General features: G+C 38.3%; 1 protein-coding gene across 5 annotated transcripts in view; it reads left to right on the top strand.

The window, feature by feature from the left end:
- Positions 1 to 19,735, top strand: part of UQCC1 (ubiquinol-cytochrome c reductase complex assembly factor 1) — a 109,867-nt gene that overhangs the window by 39,727 nt on the left and 50,405 nt on the right. For all 5 annotated transcript variants that reach the window (XM_072631350.1, XM_072631349.1, XM_072631352.1 and 2 more), the window contains exons 6-7: positions 999 to 1,056; positions 15,012 to 15,120. In XM_072631350.1, the coding sequence (XP_072487451.1) occupies positions 999 to 1,056; positions 15,012 to 15,120 (167 nt within the window). The remainder of the gene's footprint in view (positions 1 to 998; positions 1,057 to 15,011; positions 15,121 to 19,735) is intronic.

Below are 19,735 nucleotides of genomic sequence, written 5' to 3'. Positions count from 1 at the left end.
AGAGACCGTCCCTGCCTTCAGAGGACAGTGTGGCCAAGCATAGCCTTGACCGCATTCAGCTTCTTTGTTCTGCTTCCTCTTGTTTCAGGATAAAACTCTACCTGCCTTCACTTAGGAAGGGGAGGTTATCTGCCAGAAGCAATTGGAGAGCCCTAAAATTTGCTTTCAGCTAAAGGTTGTTCTGAGCAGATCTGAGATTTGGCCTCTTAAAAAATTGAAAGATTTGAGAGTCTGGGCACAGAACTAGCTTGTGGGTTCTGGAACCAGCTGGAACCCTTGCCCAGCTTTGTCAGTGAGTGGTGAAAAGCATTCTTTTGGCTGGGTTGCCACAGGGCCAAGGGTGGCAGCACTAGCTGCTGAATACCATGTTCCTTTGTTGATCAGGCTGACATCCTTTTCAGCTCTATTTCTTTACCCTGAGCCTTTTCTTTTGGAAAGAATGCTCTCCTTGCCATTTGGGTAGATCTGTTGTTATCATATTTATCTCTGTGGCACTTCTTATCACCATAAAGCCAAGTTCCATGAAATTGGTTGGGAGAAAAATTGTCTTTTTTTCACTCACCTCTAATTAATATTTACCATTTCCTTCAGTTAGTTAAAGGATCCTTGAGGCAGGAACCACAGGCTTCACCAGACTGCCAAAATGATTCCTGATCCAAAAAAAAGTTAAGAACCTATGCCTTTCTTTTGTTGGGAGAGAGAAAAAGAGAAGGCTAAATCTTCTTGCATGCTTTTAAAATTGAATTAAAGGTCTCAAGGGGTCCTTTGCTATATGGAATCACTAGAAAACATTGTCTACTAAAAGCTGTCATCTTTGTATATTACCCCATGCCTAGCATAGAGTTTTGAACATAATAAGCACATGATAAATAATAAATGGCAATGAATTAATGAGTTGATCAACTTTCTACTCACAATTAAAATATAGTAAATATACTATTTCACACTTTGCTTTCAAAGTACCTGCATTTAAAAACTATTTTGCTGTTGTCTTACAGGGTGCCAGATGCCTGATACATTCAACTCTTGGTTTCTTATTACTCTGCTTCATGTCTGGTAAGTGAGCCTTTGAAATAAGTTGACCACATGGGGTTTTTTCAATTCTGCTGACTTGCAAGGTATAGACCATAGCAGGATTGAGCATATAAAATGACGTTTGTTCAGGCTGAAAAAACTGTTCCATTCATTTTTTTAACTGGCTTCTATTAGCATTTTTTTTTTTATTAAAGGTCAAATCATAGACTTGGAGAGAAACTCATATTTGTAGGATTTTCTCAAAGAACCAGTGCCCCAGTGAGCCACATTATCAGGGTCTTTGAGAGCCCTGCTGAGGCTCGGCGGAAAGTTCTCTCCAGCAGCTGTTTTAGGAAAGTCCTCATTTACGTAAAAGTGGTTTAAATTGTGAGAATTTGTGGTAATTTTCATTGCTGGTCATCAGAAACCTATAACAAATTATAGCGCTGACATTTATGCCTGGATGTCTACAGTGTGCACAGAGGCCAGGTTTTGCCAGGTTTGTTGCATGTAAAAATATTTAACACCTTAAACAGTATATTTTTCTTCATTTGTGAAATCAGTAGCCAAAAAAATCAATTTTTCATCTAATGTTACTTGCTGTTAAAGGTCAGAAGGATATAGGAGAGACATGGAAGGTGGGGGCGGGGAGTGTATTTATCAAACTGCCAGATCGGGGGAAGCCAAATTCTGCAGAACTAAGTTTACTGCTCTAACCAAAGGGAGCATCTGAGGAGCCTGTGGAACTGCTGCCTTGTAAAAGGCTCCTTGTCTTAGAGAGGCTCCTAGGACTGACTCTTGCTCTGTTGAAAGGTTTCTTGGTTTTGATAGTTACTGAAATGAATCTTACGTTCTTTGCTACTGGAACCCCTAAGATTGGTACAGATTATGCAACTGATAGCTTTAGGTTAAAGGCTATGGGGTAGGGCCCTAGGCATCAGGGTTTAGAAATGTGACTTTGGTGTTTAGTCAGGTGGCGGTACTACTAAGAAGCCAAGCCTTAGGGAAAATATCTGGTGAGGGTGGTGGTTGCCAAACCAAATCAGTGAAAAGAGAGACCATTTTATTGATATAGGTCACGGTACTCAACATGATTCAGTGGAAAGAATTTTGGTCTCAGGAGAAAGACCCAGGTCCTAGTTCTGGTGGTGCCATAAGATAGCTATGTATTCAAGGGACAGTGATTTCCCCCTTTTAGAACCTTACTTCCCCACTTTGTAGAGAAGGGAGTTTGACCATTTCCTTGGAAGAACAACTTTATCTCTAAACAGTGTTTGGTTTGAAGCCAAAGATGTGGTACTCTAAGCTCTGAGTACCAGCTGCCTTTTGGGGTGCTCTGGGCTCTGCCTGGTCAGCATTCAGCCCATCCAGGGTAGACTGATGTGGCAGAACTAGAGTCATAGTGACCATTTCTATGTTTTTGTTAAGGCTCTTTAAAGCTGCCTCATCTTGGTTGATGAAACACTAAGGAGTTCACACTCCTCATGAAATTTTAGTTGTCCTTGCCTTGATATATGTGGTTGACTCTGGTTATATCTTCTCCCTCTACTTCTCTCCTCTCCTCAACCCACTCACCTACATATATTTCTTTTTAACATGATGTGTTAATGAGCCTCTTGTCTACAATGCTAGTGACCTATATGACACTTTACAGAAATTGCATAACTAACCACATAGCCCAGGGTACCAGTACCTCTCTTCCAGGAGCTTGTCCTGTAGTAGACAAATAGAAGCCAGGCCAGGAATTATTAGTGTTTGGAGGAGGCTCGTGGTCAGATGAGATGGCTTCAGGAAGGACCTCGCCCAGTAGGTCTGTATTTGTGAGTCCTGTGACCCTGTATTCTCCAAATGAGAAGCAGGCTTGGAGAGTAAGTGGGTAGAGGAAACCAGGCGGAGATAGCCATGTACACAGCCCCGGGAAAATGACAACTTGCCAGCCAACAAATAAATAACCTCATTCATTTCTCACACTGCCGGCACTTGAGTGCAGCCATGCAGGCTTGATTTGTTTGGCCTCCAAGGAGAGCAACCAGTCCAGCCGATGGCAGGGTAAGGATTCCTTCCCAGCAACCAGAGTGACAAATCTACCCGAGTGCCCACGATCTTTACACTGAATTCCAAGTCCAATCTGGGCTAAGCAGCTTAGAAACTACTGCAGGGGAAAACGAAGGCCAAAACACAACTGGCATTGTCAGAGGGGCCAAGTAGAGAAGGGCAAGATGCTGCTAGCTGCCAAGACATGGCAGGAGGTCAGCTTTAGGAATAACAGGAATACTTTCCTTCCAGATTTAGGCAGAAGAACTCAAGCAAAAAGGAGGGAATTCATGGCTAGAAAAACCTGCCTTTTCTAACTCTAAGAGGAAAAGTGGTTTTAGTCTGTCCCCTACTCTCTTCCCTCCACCAACAGTAAGGGGCTTATAGACAGCTTCTCTCACATGGACATGTATGTTGTGGAGATGGAGTGGACATTGTTATAATGACTAGTTAAAAGGGTTATTGCCTTCCTTCTCTCTTAGTCATTATTATTTTCAGCTCCTCTTCCATGTGTGTTTTCCGCTTTTTTCCCCCCTTCTTCTCTCTCACAGAGCTTTTGGGGGCTGTTACAAGTGGAGCTTGAACATGATTCTCAGAGCAGCATTTGTCAAACTGTCCACATAACCTGCTCTGTCATGAGATGTGAATAAGAAAGGATTTCAGTGGATTTTTTTTATGCTTGCATTACTTTGCCTCCTGAGATATTATGAAATTATATATCAGTGAAAATGCTAACTGCAGCTTTTTTATTTCTGAAAATAGGTCTTATTTCCTTTATTTTTCCTTCAAAATTTTCATGACTCTTGCTTTTCACCAGTACTCCAGGAGTATTCATATTACTAGAACTCCTGTAATATTATTTATAGGTTCCATCAATATATTTCAAGTCCAGAAGTGTTGTCTAGTCAAATCAGCTTTGGTAACACTGTTATATTCAAGTAAGTAAGGAGAACCTTATCTAAAATCAATGGTTTTTTTTTTTTTGAAACTAAGCATTTAAGGCATTTCAGACTCCTTAGTCATTTCTTATATTTTAAAGAGCTTTGTGTGTATATTTTGTAGTGTAGGTATATTTTGAGTTTTTACTTCTTTGTTTTCTAATTCAGTTGTTAGTAGGTCAGTAATAACATGTGCTTCAGTTTCCATCCTTGTAACATGGATGGCTTAGTTTAGACAACAGAACACTTAAGACTTTTTTCCTGCACTAAAGTGCAGTGCTTTTAGCATTTTCTGTCTCATTTGCCTTGCTTTCTCACTGGTTGGATTCAACACCGTAACTTTAAGAACCAGTAGAGATTTTGCCTTTTGGTATTAAGATAAATGCTCAATAAATACTTGGTGAATGGATATGATTGGTGTTTTTATTGGGAACTTCCTTTTAATATGTGATTGGGAAAAGGGTTATTGGAGTTTTAAGAATGGTTTTTATTGTAATTTGTCAGGAACAGTTTTCCCTGTGTTAGAATAGGACTGAGCTGAGCAGTCATGGTGTTGATTAAAAAACTTGGGCAGCAGCAGATGATGCTGTTTGTTCATCTTCCATCACTTGGATCTGAGCTTTATGTGTTGTTTATTTGTTTAAGGAGCATGAGAATTGCTGAAGCCAGATTGTGGAATTCTGTTTTCTTATCTAATTTGTCTCTCTTTTTTGTATTATTGGAATGTTTAATCCATTCGTATTTACAGTTTTTAGAGCTAGGTTTATATTTCTCTCCACTTGTCTCTAATACTGGTTTTAAGATTTTTTTTTTACCCTTTTCTAGTAAAGACAGTACATTATCTTTTCAGTTGTTTTAGCTTAATCTACTTGAAAACAACCCTATTCTCACTAATTCTCTTCACCACACCTTCAGAACCCTCCCCCACTCATGTTTACTACCCCTTTTCCTAGATTTGGAGTTTGCTTATTAGTTTCTTTTTCTTTTTATCTAGTTATCTAAATATTCTCCTTTTTTTCTTTCAGTTAGTAGTCAAGTAAAATCTCCCTTCCTCCTTCCCAACACCTTAGTTTCTTGTTCGTTTTAAAAATTTTATTTTCTGTTCCATTTTCTAAAAATAACTTTTCCCTCCTCATTCTCTTCATTATTTCTCTTTGCTTTTATGGCCTTTATACTTATTTATTCCTTCTTTAGTCTCTGCATTCCTCACAGAATTAATGTTTCTAAGGAACTTATTTTGAGTCCCATCTTCTGAACAGTTTTTCTGTTATTGCTTTGTAGATCTTGCCCCCTGGCTTCTATTCTTAGAAATACCAAGTCTGCAGGTTATAGAGAGGATAGAAATATTTGCTGCATGGTAGGAATTTTCCTGTTTTCCGGATTGTGCATTTTTTGCCCTCCTCATGATCACTTTTTTCCCATTTACTATGAAATTTTTTATCAAGGTCCATGTCCTCCTCTTCTGGGTCTCAGTTTCCCCTCTGAGCTCTGATTCCTCTTTGCCTTAAATAGGATGAGTGGTTTCTCTAAGAACTAGATCCATGTAATATATTATATATTATTAATATTATTATTATTATTATTAATATATTATACCTATTGTAAGATTTCCATCTCTGTTAGATAGTTCTCCTTCCTATGGGAGCAATCTTCAGTGGTGTGGAATGGAGGTGTGATGCCACCACTTTTCTTCAGCTGGATCTAGAACTGTTGCTGATCTACTATTCATCTTTAGGTACTGTCATTTCTGGGCCTGAGAGGCTCAGCTGTTTCCCCTCCATGGCTGCCATCTCTGAGCTTGGAGTTAGAGTTCCTGAATGATTGTGTCCACATTTAGGTCTTCCCACCCCCAGGACTAACCCTTAGGTCTCTGGTCTTTGAGAGGGTTGGACCAGATAATGTCTGAGTTCCTTTCCAGCTCTAAATTTATAATTCTATGGATCTGTATTTAGTTTTTGTTATATCTTCTCTAGACTGGCCCCTTTGATAAGTCCAGTTCAAAGAGAGGTTGCTCTAGATCCATAATAGACTGCGTAAATAAAGCGTCTCCTAGTAAATAAAGCACTTCTTAGAGAAGAATGAGGAAATGTCCAGACTCTGTAGAGGGAGGTGGTGCACTTTCTGTAACTGTTTCATGTTAATCAGGCTACTCTGATTTATCATCCAGACAATTTAAATAGAATATTGTAAGTGCATAATCATGGACATAAAGACCTATGAAATAGAATGAGTGAGGATCAGGTGGGGGAAAGGGATCAGGCTGCAACATAATATTCTGCTGTATGCTTAAGGATTCCATGCAAATTGGTAGTATGGAGGCCCTCATGTTGAATCCTGATTTTTGGTTATTGAGTTTGAATTATAATTAGGGTCTCTTCTTCTTGACAAGACCCCATTTCAAAAATAGTCCTAAGTTTCTTCAATTTGACTTCACCCCACCATTTCATTGCTCTAAGATAACCATCAGCTGGGATGGTATCCATGGAAGCAAGGGAACATGCTGCCCTGTGAAACAGAAAACATTTCACCTCATGTCCATAGAGTTAGAAAGTTTATGGTCTGAGAAAAGCTGGGCCTTTTAAATCTCAGGGGCAGGTGTATTAACAAACTTCCAAACTTTCAAATAAATGAATTCCATTACCTCACTATTGCTGTTGATGAATTGGTCCCTGACAGCACTTATGCATCAGAGCATATAATGTCTTTTCAGGTGAAAGGCCAACAGGAATGGTGTGAATAACCTCCAGAAAGCCATATGAGAAATGAATGTTGGTCCATTTACCTAGTTTGATTTTCTTGGAGTTGAGTATCCAGTTCTTTCAATGACCAGCCCCCTCCTCATCCAAAAGCAAATTTCATAGAATCATATACTGTCAGAAGTAGAAGTTACATTAGAGATCATTTTGTCTATTCACATAATGAAGTATAAGGTGCTCTTTTTGCCCTCAGAGCTCTCATAAGGAGCCTAGAATTCTAGTCCAGGCTTTGCTCCTGATTCTTTATATGACCATGGACAAGTTTCTTCTCCTTCTGCAATTTGCCTCCTCTGTGAAATGAAAGGGTGGGAGTAAATTATTTTTAAGGCTCCTTCCAGCTCTGACAGGGTGTAAACTGAGCACTTTAAAAAGCTCCCTTATTTAGGAAAAAGGTTTGGGAGGAGGAGGCAGTGCAGGGCAAGTGTGTGTTTGTCCTTCGTTGCCGAAGAAAACCATGCCATCAGACAAATGATGACATGACTTGCACTTGACTTTGTTTTGAGTGAGGGAGGGCTGTGCAGGTCACCAGCCTCACTTCTCCAGAGTCATCTGAATCCAGTGACCAGATATTCATCAGGATGACTGGAGACGACCCAGGATGAGGCAAATGGGGTTAAGTGACTTGCCCAAGGTCACACAGCTAGTGAGTGTCAAGTGTTTGAGGTGAGATTTGAACTCAGGTCCTCCTGACTCCTGCACTGGTGCTTTATCCACTGCACCACCTAGCTACCCCAACAGGGCAAGTAAAAAAAGGAAGAAGGGATGAGAAAAAAGAGAAAGGAGAGCCATCCAATGTCTTCCTTTCACTTTAACAAGTAAGTGTTTCCAGCTAGAGGCTGTGTGGACTAGCTGGCAGATTCTGACATAGAAGTCTGTTATTCTTATGGACTATTTGCAAAATGAACAGAAACTCTTACATTGCTATTATCTTCTTTTAATCTTCAAGCCTTTTAACAGGTTTCTCGTGTATACTCTTTCAATTATTATTCACACATCCAGAGTAATCTTCCTTGTGCTTGAGTCTTGCTTCTCTTGTCAAAAATCTTTAGTGGCTTTCTATTGCCTGCCAAGTAGAATTCAGATTTTTTGACTGTCATTCCAGGTGCCACTGGAAAAGGGGCTTTTTTAGTGTTAGCTTATGTTGCTTCCTTCCACATATTCCATCTTTAGCCAGGCTGGTCTTGTTTTCCGCCTTTTGAACAAACTGTGGCTTATTCTGCTTCTGAGTCTTTGCTTAAGTCTGAAATGTTCTCGTTCCATGTATGCTTTTGGATTCCCCTCAAGTTAAATTGCTGTCCATTTGTTTAAGACCTAGATCATTGAGTCTTCTAGGTTCTGTAGTCAATAATAAACTTTCCCTTGCAAACCTCATCTAATACTTTGTTTTGTAACTTGCTAAATAACAAACCATATAATATTGTGGATTATAGTTTATATCTTTAAAATTTTTTCTTTTTTTTAATAAACTTTTATTGATGCCTCTTTAAAAAAATACCAAAATATTCCCCTGTATTCTTCCCCTACTTCCCAGTGAGCCATCGTAAAACAGTGTTTTTTAAAGACAAAAATAGAGGGAAAAAAATCAGCAAAACTGATCCATACATTACATGATAGCATGTACAGTGTACTTAAACTCTCTGCAAGGGGGAGGGATGGCAGTGTCATCTTATATGTCTTCTTTGGAGCCATGCTTGTTTTTTGTAATTTCATAGCATTCACTTTTGATTTTTTTTTTGGTGGTTGTTGGAAAGCCAACAAGTGAACCTAAACTAAGAACAAAAGAGGAAGTATTAAAAATTAGAGGGAAAATAAATAAATTGGAAACTAAATAAATCTATAAAAATAATAAAACTTAAAACTGGTTCTTTGAAAAGACTAATAAATTTGATAAACCTTTAACCAGTCTGATTAAAAATAAGACGGCAGAAAATTAAAAAAAAAATAGCAAAAAAAACTAGGTGAAATGACAAAACTAGAAATATCCCACCAAAACTGAGAATATAAAAGAAACAAAAGAGTACTTTAAAAATGTAATATATCAAAATTGATGGGAGACTAGATAGAGATCTTAAATAATCCAATCTCAGAATAGGAAATAGAATTAACTGTCAAGGAACTACCAAAGGAAAAATATTCCAGGTCCTAATGGATTCAAAGAAAAATTCTGTCAAACTTTTAAAAAACAATTAGTAGCAAACAGTACTACACAAATTATTCTCAAAAATTGAGAAAGCATACTCCCTGACTCCTTTTATGAGAAAAATGTCCTAATACCTAAAATCAGTGCATAAAGAAAGCACAGGGTACAGAAGTAGAATTACTGAACAATATCATTAATGAATATTGATTCAAAAAACTTAAGCAAAATCATATCAAAGAGACTACAATGATTTATAGAAGAAGTTATCACGACCAGTTGGCTATATTTGTCTTTGTATACTATTAACATTAGAGCAGTCAACATAATTATAATAAAAACATAAAAAGCCCTGATGCTGAGTGAAAGGAGCAGAACCAGGAGAACTTTGTGCACAGCAACGACCACAGTGTGCGAGAGTTTTTTCTGGTAGACTTGGAATTTCATAATAACGCAAGAACTTCTTAAAAAAAAAAAAAAATCCCAATGGTGGCTCTCTAAGGTAAAATGCCTAAATGCCTTCCACACTCAGAGAAAGAAATATGGAAGTCATTCGCAGAATGTAGCAGATCATGTTTGTGTATGTGTATGTTTTTGTGTATCATGTTTTGATTTGTTATATGATTTCTTCCATTTATTTTAGTCCGACTACATAGCATGACTATAGTGAAAATGTACTCAATAAGAAAGTATATATAGAACCTATACAGAATTGTATGCAGTCGTGGGGAGGGAGGGGGGTAGTGGGGGGTAGGTGTGGGGGGGATAAAATTTCAATTGTATGGCAGTGATTGTTAAACATTAAAAAATAATTTAAAAAAAAACCATACAAAGCCATATGATTAATTCATCAGATACAGAAAAGGCCTTTGACAAAGTATAACACTCAGTTATGCTAAAAATCCTACAAACTATAGGCGTAGAGTCCATTTTAAAAATATAACATTATCTATCCCAAACCAAAGGTAAATATCACAGACAATTACAATAAATTAGAGACTTGCTCAATAAATGCAGAAATAAAGCAAGGATACTTACTGCCCCCACTTTTATTTGATATAGTTCCGGAAATGTTAGTAATAACAATAAGATAAAGAAATTGAAGACACAAAGATGGGTGAAGAGGAAATAAAACTATTTGTGTTTGCTGATGCCATGATGGTTTACTTTGAAAATACTAAGCAAAAAACTCCTTGAATATTAGAATGGACCAAACAGAAGCCAATGACTTCATGAAGCAAAAAGAAATATTGAAACTAAGTCAGAAAGTTGAAAAAAAATAGAATATAAGCTATCTTAGAGTAAAAAGAACGGATCTGGAAGACAAATCAAGGAGAAAAAAATTTTTTTTAAACATTTTTTTAAAATAAAATTTTGAGTTCAAATTTTTTCCCTTCTGTCTCTTTCCCCTTCCCTGAGAAAATAAGCAATTTGCTATAGGTTATACACTTACAATCACGTGTAATACATTTTCATATTAGTCATATTGTGAAACAGAACAAAGGAAAAACATGAAAAAAATAAAGTTAAAATAGTACCCTTTGATCTATATTCAGACTCCATCAGTTCTTTTGAGGAGAAAAAAAATTAAGAATCATTGTACTACCTGAAAACCATAACTGAAAAATATATAGACATCCTATTTCATGAAATCTTAAAACAGCCCAAATCTCTTAGAACCAGGGAAATAAAAGTAATCCAATGGTCTCCTCCTGAAAGACACCCCAACATGTGAACTCACAAGAACATTATAGCCAAAATCCAGAGCTTCCAAGTCAAAGAAAAAGAAAAAAAGCAGAGCATTTGGAATATGGTAATTCAGAAAGTATAAAGGCTTGTAGACAGGAATACTTTGCCCAGCAAAACTGAGTATAATGCTGCACAGGAAAGAAAATGGATCTTTAATGAAATAAAAGGCTTTTAAGCATTCCTGATGAAAAGGTCAGAGCTGCATAGAAACTTTTTAAGCACAGGAGTTGAGAAACATAAAAAGTTAAATTTGATTGAATGATGAACATAGAAGAGCTCAAAAAGGATTTTGAAAACCAAGTAAGAGAAGTAGAGGAAAAAATGGGAAGAGAAATGAAAGTGATGCAAGAAAATCAAGAAAAACGAATCAACAGCTTGCCAAAGGAGACCCCAAAAAAATACTGAAGAAAATAACACCTTTAAAAATAAACTAACCCGGATGACAAAAGAGGTCCAAAAAGCCAATGAATGAGGAGAAGAATGTCTCAAAAAAGTGGAATTGGCCAAATGGAAAAGGAGATCCAAAAACTCACTGAAGAAAATAATTCCTTAAAAATTAGAATGGAGCAAATGGAGACTAATGACTTTATGAGAAATCAAGAAATTATAAAAATGAAGGCATTGTGAATCATCTCATTGGAAAAACCACTGACTTGGAAAATAAATCCAGGAGAGATAATCTAAAAATTATTGGACTACCTGAAAGCCATAGTTAAAAAAGAGCCTAGACATTATCTTTCAAGAAATTATCAAGGAAAACTGCCCTCTAAAACCAGAGGGTAAAATAGAGATTGAAAGAATCCACTGATCGCCTCTTGAAAAAGATCCCAAAAGGAAAACTCTTATGAATATTGTAGCCAAATTCCAGAGTTCCCAGGTCAAGGAGAAAATATTACAAGCAGCCAGAAAGAAACAATTCAAGTATTGTGGAAATATAATCAGGAAAACACAAGATCTAGCAGCTTCTACATTAAGGGATCGAAGAGCTTCAAATATGATATTTTGGAGGTCAAACGAACTAGGATTAAAACCAAGAATCACCTACTTATCAAAACAATATAATACTTCAGGGGAAAAAATAGATATTCAGTGAAATAGAGGACTTTCAAGCATTTTTGATGAAAAGACCAGAGCTGAATAGAAAATTTGACTTTCAAATGCAAGAATCAAAAGAAGCATGAAAAGGTAAAAAGGAAAGAGATATCATAAGGTATTTATTAAAATTGAACTGTTTACTTTCCTGCATGGAAAGATGATATTTGTAACTCATGAGCCCTTGCTTAGTATTAGGGTAGTTGAAGGAAATATCTATCTATCTATAAATAGACAGAGGACACAGAATGAGTTGAATATGAAGGGATGATATTGAGAAAATAAAATTAAGGGGTGAGAGAGGAATATATTTGGAGAAAGAGAGAGATAGAATGAGGTAAATTATTTCACATAAAAGAGGCAAGAAAAAGCTTTTACAATGGCGGGGAAAAGGGAGGAAGTGAGAGGGAATGAGTGACCTTTATTCTCATTGGATTTGGCTTAAGAAGGGAATAACATGCACAGTCAATTGGGTATCTTACCCTACAGGAAAGGAGGGTGAAGAGGGGGAGGGTGATAGAAATGAGGGCAGATTAAGGGAGGGGATAGTTAGAAACATACATTTTTGAAAAGGGACAGGGTCAAAGGAGAGAATTGAATGAATGGGGAGCAGGATAGCATGGAGGGTAATATGGTTCTTTCACAATATGACCATTATGGAAGTGCTTTGCATGACTACACATATATAACCTATATTGAATTGCTTGCCTTCTCACTCAGAGTGGGTAGGGAGGGAAGAAGGGAGAGAATTTGATACTCAGAGTTTTAAAAATATATTAGAAATTGTTTTTTCATGAAACTGGTAAATAAGATGTACAGGCAGTGGGGTATAGAAATCTATCTTGCCCTATAAGAAAGTAAGGGGGAAGGGGAGGGGGAATGATAGAGGGGAGGGCAGAGTAGGGGAAGGGATAATCAGAATGCATGCTATCTTGGGATGAGCTGGGAGGGTAGAGATAGGGAGAAAATTTGAAACTCAAAATCTTGTGGAAATGAATGTTGAAGATTAATATATATATATTATACATATATCATATATATATATTAATCAAAAAGAAAAGAAAAAAAAGAATGAGAATCTGAGGGGGTACCTGTAAATTAGGGAATGAATTAATTATGGCATATAAATGTGGTAGAATACTATTGTGCTGAACCCTTACCATCTTAATAACTAGGATTCCAGAGAACTAAGGAGGAAAAATGTTAGCTGCCACCATTCAGAATGAGATGGGGGTTGTTTTTGGACAAGGCTAATGTGGAAATTAGTTTTGATGAACTCTGCTTTGTTATTCTGTTCTCAATTAGGTTTGGCTGAGAGAGTTGAGAAGACAGAACTTAGCTGATTAAAACAAATAAAAAATAATATTTTAAGGAGTATGCAAAAGTACTAATTGAGACTGAGGTTTTAGCAAAGTTACAGGCCACAAAATAAACTCTCAGAAATCAGTGATGTCTAACATATAATAATAGCATAATGCAAGAGGCAATAATGGAAAGGGAAATCCTGTTCCAAATAGCTCCAAAATGTATAGAATATTTGGAATTCAACCTGCCAAAGCCCACTAAAGACTTTTCTAGATTCAGTTGTGAAGTACTCTTAAAGAAATAGAGAGCAACTTAAGTAGAAGAATGGAATATTCAGTGCTCAGGGCTCTGCTACGCAAATATAATAAAAATTTTCCTTTATAATTTTAATACTATACCAATCAAATTATCAGGCTTACTTTAAAAATGTTACTGATATTCTGTATTATTTATTTTTAATAATAAATATTTGTTATTATTGATACCTTTTGTTTTTATATCACACATTTTTCTTCCTATATGCTTTTCCTACCTTCTGGAGAGCCATTGTTTATAAGAAAAAGAAATTTTCAAGGAGAACGAGTAAGAAGAGAAAAAAAAGTTTAGCAAAACTGCTCACTATATTTAAAAAAAGAACCATCTGAAATTAAATGCAGTATTCCATAACTATGGATCTCCCCTACTCACCAAAGTGCTGGTTGGAGGTTAGCTTCTCATATCTCTTTTTTGGGGGCCAAGGTTATCTTTGTAATTTTGTAGCTTCATTTAGAAATGTTTTATGTTTATTGTTCTCACCATATTCATTGTAGTTATTGCATATATTGTTTTCATGATTTGCTTGCTTCACTTTGCAACAGTTCATGCAAAGATTTGAATCTCCAGTATAAATCCAACTTGGACATCCACAGCTATTGTGTACATATTTTTGGCCTTTTTTAATGTTTTGATTTATGGTGCTGTTTTGTGTGTGTGTGTGCGTATGTGTCCTTAAAAAATACTGTTTGTTATAATGGAATGGCTCTCCAGGAGAAGAGGAGGAATACTGGAGAAAAAAATGTGAGGTAAAAAACAGAAGACATTGATAAAAACTTATTTTTTAAAACTAAAGTACACATTTCCTACCTGTAATTGTGAAAGGCATATGATCTGCTTTTCTTCAGATTTTTATGATATAATCTTTAATATTCAGGTCACATCCATTTTTAATTCATTATGGAATATGAATGGTCCAAGCCTAATTCTTTCCATACTGCCTTCCAGTTTTCCCAAGAGTTCTAATCAAATAGATTGCTTTTTCCTGGGTAATTTAATGTTTTCAGTTTTATTGAACACTAGAATCTTGTTCATTACTACTTATTCTCCCTTGTCTAGCTTGTTCCATTAATCTGCTTTCCCACTTTTTAACTAATCCTGAATGATTTTGTTGATTGCTGCTTCCTAACATATTTTGAAGACTGGAAGTGTTATCTCCTACTGTGCTTTTTTATTATTTCTATACTTTTTTATTATATCCCTTGACATGTCTTACATGAATTTTATATTTTCCTTAGCACTTAGCATGCTTTTCTGTACATAGTAGGCCGGTGCTTAATGAATACTTGTTGAATGACTAGGTGAATGAATGGATGAACAGACTAATCAAGAATCAACAAATCCTTTTGGGATTGGGATCCTTACCTGACAGGGGTGGGGAACCTGCAGCGTTTTGAGATTTTTTTCTGTGAAGTTTGGATGCAAGGAAAAGGCTTCATTTGACGACCTAAAGGGCCACATGTGTACTTGAGGCCAAAGGTTCCCCACCCCTGTTAGGAGGACCAGGAAAATCTGTGAAGAGTATGGCATCTGAACTGAGACTCAAAGGAAGCCAGGGATCCCAGCAAGTGAGGATGGAGTACAAAGGCATGGAGATGGGGGATGGAGTGCCTTGTAGGGAAATATAAAGAGAAGACATTGAAGGCAGCCTGTGACTGTTTGCCTTTTTCCCAGGATGTGTCTTGTCCGGATGAAGCAGGAAGGCCGTTCAGGGAACTACATGTGTCGTATCATAGTTCATTTTATGTGGGAGGACGTTGAGCAGCGTGGCAGAGTCATGGGGGTAAGTGAACCTAGTCAGATATTTTTTCCCCATTCTCCCAGTCCATGGTTTGCCTCTCTCAGCTCAGAAGCACCAGTTGCTTAGGAAAGATCTCTTTTCCTTCTGTTTTTGAATTGCTGACTGACTGACCCAGTTAGCTCTGACCTGAGGACGGTACTATCTGTAGTGATTAATATGCAAATTGTGTCCTAGATAACTAAGAATTCTTAGTCTTAATCTCATCACTAGAGGTTAGGGGAATGCCTTTGGGCCATAGAGAAGAACACTACTGGTACTGGGGCTCTCCCGGCACACCCTGGAAAGAGGTGGTGCCATGAAACACCGATAATAATGTTCAGATTTGCTGATGCAGGCAGAAGCCTGACATATCCCACAGGAGTGGTTGTACGGTACCCAGCTTGAGCTGCCTCCATTAATCAGAGTTCCCATGATGTGGTCTAGAGATCTCTGACTTCCTTGGTTCCAGTCCAGGTTCTGCCCATTGCTAGCTTTGTGATTAATACCTCTCTCTCTGGGTCTCAGTTTCCTCAGCTGCAAAATGTGGCCAATAATTGTTACTCTACTTTAATCTGCTTCACAGATCTGCTGTGAGAGACATGCTTTGGGGAGGCAGACCCTGGGCAGTCTCCAGGACTCAGTCTCCCTTGTATTCCCTTATATGACTGTAATTGGCTTTTCATCTCTCCCTCCTCCTTCCTTTACCAAACTCTACTCTTGTAAACACCTTGTGTTTGGGAATTGGTACCAAGTGCTTCATGAGTGAATCTTTCTTGTGTTCTAGGTGCTTGTCTAGGCCTGCAGGCTTGGTGAACCTTTGATGCGTAGGTTCTTTCTAAAGAGAACACAACTGCCTCTGCACAGGCCCTATTCACTTTTGGAACTGCTTGCTTCCATTTCTTTCTTTCTTGTCTTGGCTGATGATCTCCTTATTGAAGGATATGAAAATGGATGCCATTACAAAAATATGAACTTTTGTTCTGATTGCTTATGCTGTCCCAGTAATTCAGAGCAAAGCTCAGCACTTTTTTCTTTTTTTTTCACTTAGATGCCATTCACTCACTTAAGCTGCCAGCAAACCCATGTAGTCTAACTTGAACTTAGACCCCTTTTCTTCAGCTATGAAACTGGGCTGCACTCGAAATGAGTAGTCTAGCTGTCACTGGAGAGCATTCTACTACCATCCATCTGCCCTAAAGGACTTTTCCCTGCATAGGAAGTCTTCCATTTTCAGCTGCTGCCTCATTGCTAGCCTCCTCAGATGAGAGGAGTCAAACAGTCTCTGATTGCACACCTGTGCTTCCCATCTCTTGCTGTGCCTCTTCTGTTGGAGTGGTGCCCTCTACCCAATGATAAGCATTCTCACTCCTGGTTCCCACCCTTCACACTTCCCAGTGACTGAACTCCTGAAGGTCATTATCCAAACTCCATTCCCTGTACCCTGTCCTCCCCAATGCCAATCTTTCTCATCTCCATCAACCACCTCACCTCAATGTTTTAACCAAACTCTGCTCATCCTCTCCGGAATGCCTATTGCATAGGTAAGAAACTTCTCTTCATCCTAAATCTTTTCCTTTCCCATTCCTTCATCTGCTATCTCTAACTGACTTCCTTGATGCCATGGCCTGCCTGGCCACCCTTTCCAGTACTGGCTATATCTTCACTCATTCTACTTGATTCATTGGTTGAGGTAGGGGAGTTGGAATACTACTTGCTTCCAATTTCCACTTTCACATTCTTCCTGTTCTTCCTTTGAGCTTCATGCAGTTTATCTCTACTACTCAACCAAAATCCTCGTAGCTGTTGTCACTCCCTTTCCTTCCTCAAAGAATTTGTTATGTAGCTCACAATTTTTCTCTCCTCTCCAACTCTTGCCCTCATACTAAGAGACTTCAACATACATTTTAACTCTCCCTCAAGTACTCTAATCAATTCCTCAATCTGCTCACTTCCCATGGCCTATTCCTCCACCCCACCTCAGCCATATACATAGATGGTCATACCCTAGGTCTTGCCATGACCCACAAATATAACACCTCTATGTTCAAGAATTCTGAAATTCCCTTATCTGACTGTAACTGGCTTTTCATCTCTCCCTCTTCCTTCCTTTACCAAACTCTACTCTTCATCCACATCATGACTTCTAATCTCTTGACTCCTCAGTTCTCTCCCAAGCCATCTTCCTTCATTAGCCACTTTCTCCCTTTCCCTCTCTTGACCCTTTGGTGAAACTGCCAACTCCCTTTCAGACATCTAAAACTATATCCAGTAGATATTTTATGCTAAACATGTCTAAAAAAGAACTCTTCTTTACCCCTAAAACCCTCCCCTCTTCCTATCCTCCATTTCACTGTCAAGGACAACACCATTCTCCCAGTCCCTCAGGCTTGCAACCTAGGAGTCATCCTGAATGCCTCCCTATCTCTTCTCCTCCCCTCCCCACCATATCCAAGCTGCTGCCAAGGCCTGTTGATTTCATTTTTACAGCATCTCTCAATATACCCCCTCCTCTCCTATGACATTGCCACCACTCTAGTGTAGCCTCTCATCACCTTGGCTGAATTATTGCCAAAGCCTGCTGGTGGGTCTGCCTGCCTCAAGTCTCTTCCCACTTTGATCTATCCTCCATTTAACCACTAAAGCAATTTTCCTAAAGTGCTTATCTTATCTCTCTATCTCTCCTCTCCCCATCTCCCTCCAATTTTGTTGCCTCCAGGATAAAATACAAAGTCCTCTGAAGAGCCCTTCATAATCTAGCACCCTCCTACCTCTCCAGTCTTCTTGCACCTTGCTCCCTGATGAGTTTTCTTTGATCCTGTGACACTGGACTCCTGACCGTTCTGTGAACAAAACACTCGATTTTTCTCTGGCTGTCCCACATGCCTGGAACATGTTCCTTCCTCCTCTCTGTTAACCTCCCTGACTTCATATAAGTCCCAACTAAATCCCACCTTTTACAGGAAGCCTTCTCAGCCTCTCATTTCTAGTGCCTTTCCTCTGTTAATTATTTTCTATTCATTCTGTATGTAGCTTACTTTGTAGAAAGTTTTTTGTGTGTTGTTTCTCCCATTAGATTGTGAGCTCCTTGAGGGCAGTGATTGTCTTTCGTCTCTTTTTATATCCCCAGCACTTAGCACAGTGTCTGGTATATAGCAGGCACTTAATAAATGCTTGTTGATTGATTCAGGTACATTTACTAACTCCTGCCTATATGATTACTCAAAGTAAGGTGTGCAATAGTGGTCAGTCAGTGTCTAGAGTGCTTATGCATGGAGCACATTACTCCAAACAACTTTCACTTGTTCCAGGTTGCTAATGCCTGCCCTAGAGCAAAAACTTCTCATATACCAGTGAGGATGGGGATGGTAAACTCACTGTCATCTTTAGCTCTTTATTGACTTCTGTATACTTTGGGCCATAGTAATATCAGTATAATTTCTCAGGAATTACTCTTTTCTCTAAATATCCAGCCTAGCTCTAGTTCATCTGTCAGACTGGTTAAGGTCTCATCTTGTCCAAAGGCAGGGGTGTGTGACTAAGTGACCTCTTAATGACACAGAAATAGTAAGGCCAGGTTTCATTGCCATGCCTATGAAGAATAATGAAGAAAGCCATGTGGATTTGAAAAAATCTCAAATTGTTATTTCTGCTTTTATCATGAATTGCTTGCTTTCTCCATATGATAAACGTATAGGAGAGAAAGATGTTCAGTAGCCACATATGGGCAGGTGCATGTGTGGATACAACTGGGGATCTTTAGCTTCTACTCTGAGGAACTTAACAGTTACATTAAAAGAACCATGAGAGTCTGAAACACATTCTACCTAGGATAGCGAGGATGTGCTGCTGCCTGTCACGGGCAGGCCTTGTACTCTGGTCTTCTATACTCAGAGGCTACTTTTGTCCATTGTGTCATGTTGCCGGAAACGGACCTTAGAGATCATCATTATCAGGCCAGGGGTGCTAATCTTGTAGCATTCTGATGAAACATATGTATCCTTTCTCAGAATGTTTGAAAACAGTTGAAGCAAATGCTTAATTTCATGATGCTGTTGATGTTGTTACAACTAGAGTACCTTATAAATATTATATTATCCTCACAACAACCCTCAGAAGTTGATGATATTATCCTCATTTTACAGATGAGGAAACTGAAGCACACAGAGGTGAAGTGACTTGCCCAGGATTACACATCTAGTAGATGTCTGAATCTGGATTTGAATTCAGATCTTTCTGACTCCAGACCCCGACTTCTATCCATTGTGCCACCAACTGCCTTCCTGGACCCTGAAGACCCCAAGTTGTGAACCCCTAATTTTGTCCAAACACCTTATTTTACAGAAGTAGAATATGGAATTCAGAGGGGAAAAAGACTTGCTAAGGATGACAGAGTGATTAATGTCAGGGTCAGCTTTTGAACCCAGTTCTCCCTACTCTCAGAATAGGACTTTTCAATTATGTAGGAAAATTGGAATTTATAAATTTAAGCACTTGGGTCTGGACTGTTGTCCTGTCTGAAAATCTTGCTTATTTCCTTCCTGAAATTTTCTTTGAGCACTTTCTCTTTTCTTCTTTGTCTCCTCATCACCTTCTACTTTCTACTATACTTGCCTTATAC

Source organism: Notamacropus eugenii, chromosome 1 (assembly GCF_028372415.1).
Source record: "Notamacropus eugenii isolate mMacEug1 chromosome 1, mMacEug1.pri_v2, whole genome shotgun sequence".
NCBI classification, from domain to species: Eukaryota; Metazoa; Chordata; class Mammalia; order Diprotodontia; family Macropodidae; genus Notamacropus; species Notamacropus eugenii.
The sequence above is the reverse complement of the archived record's forward strand: the minus strand, read 5'-3'. Positions and strand labels throughout refer to the sequence as shown.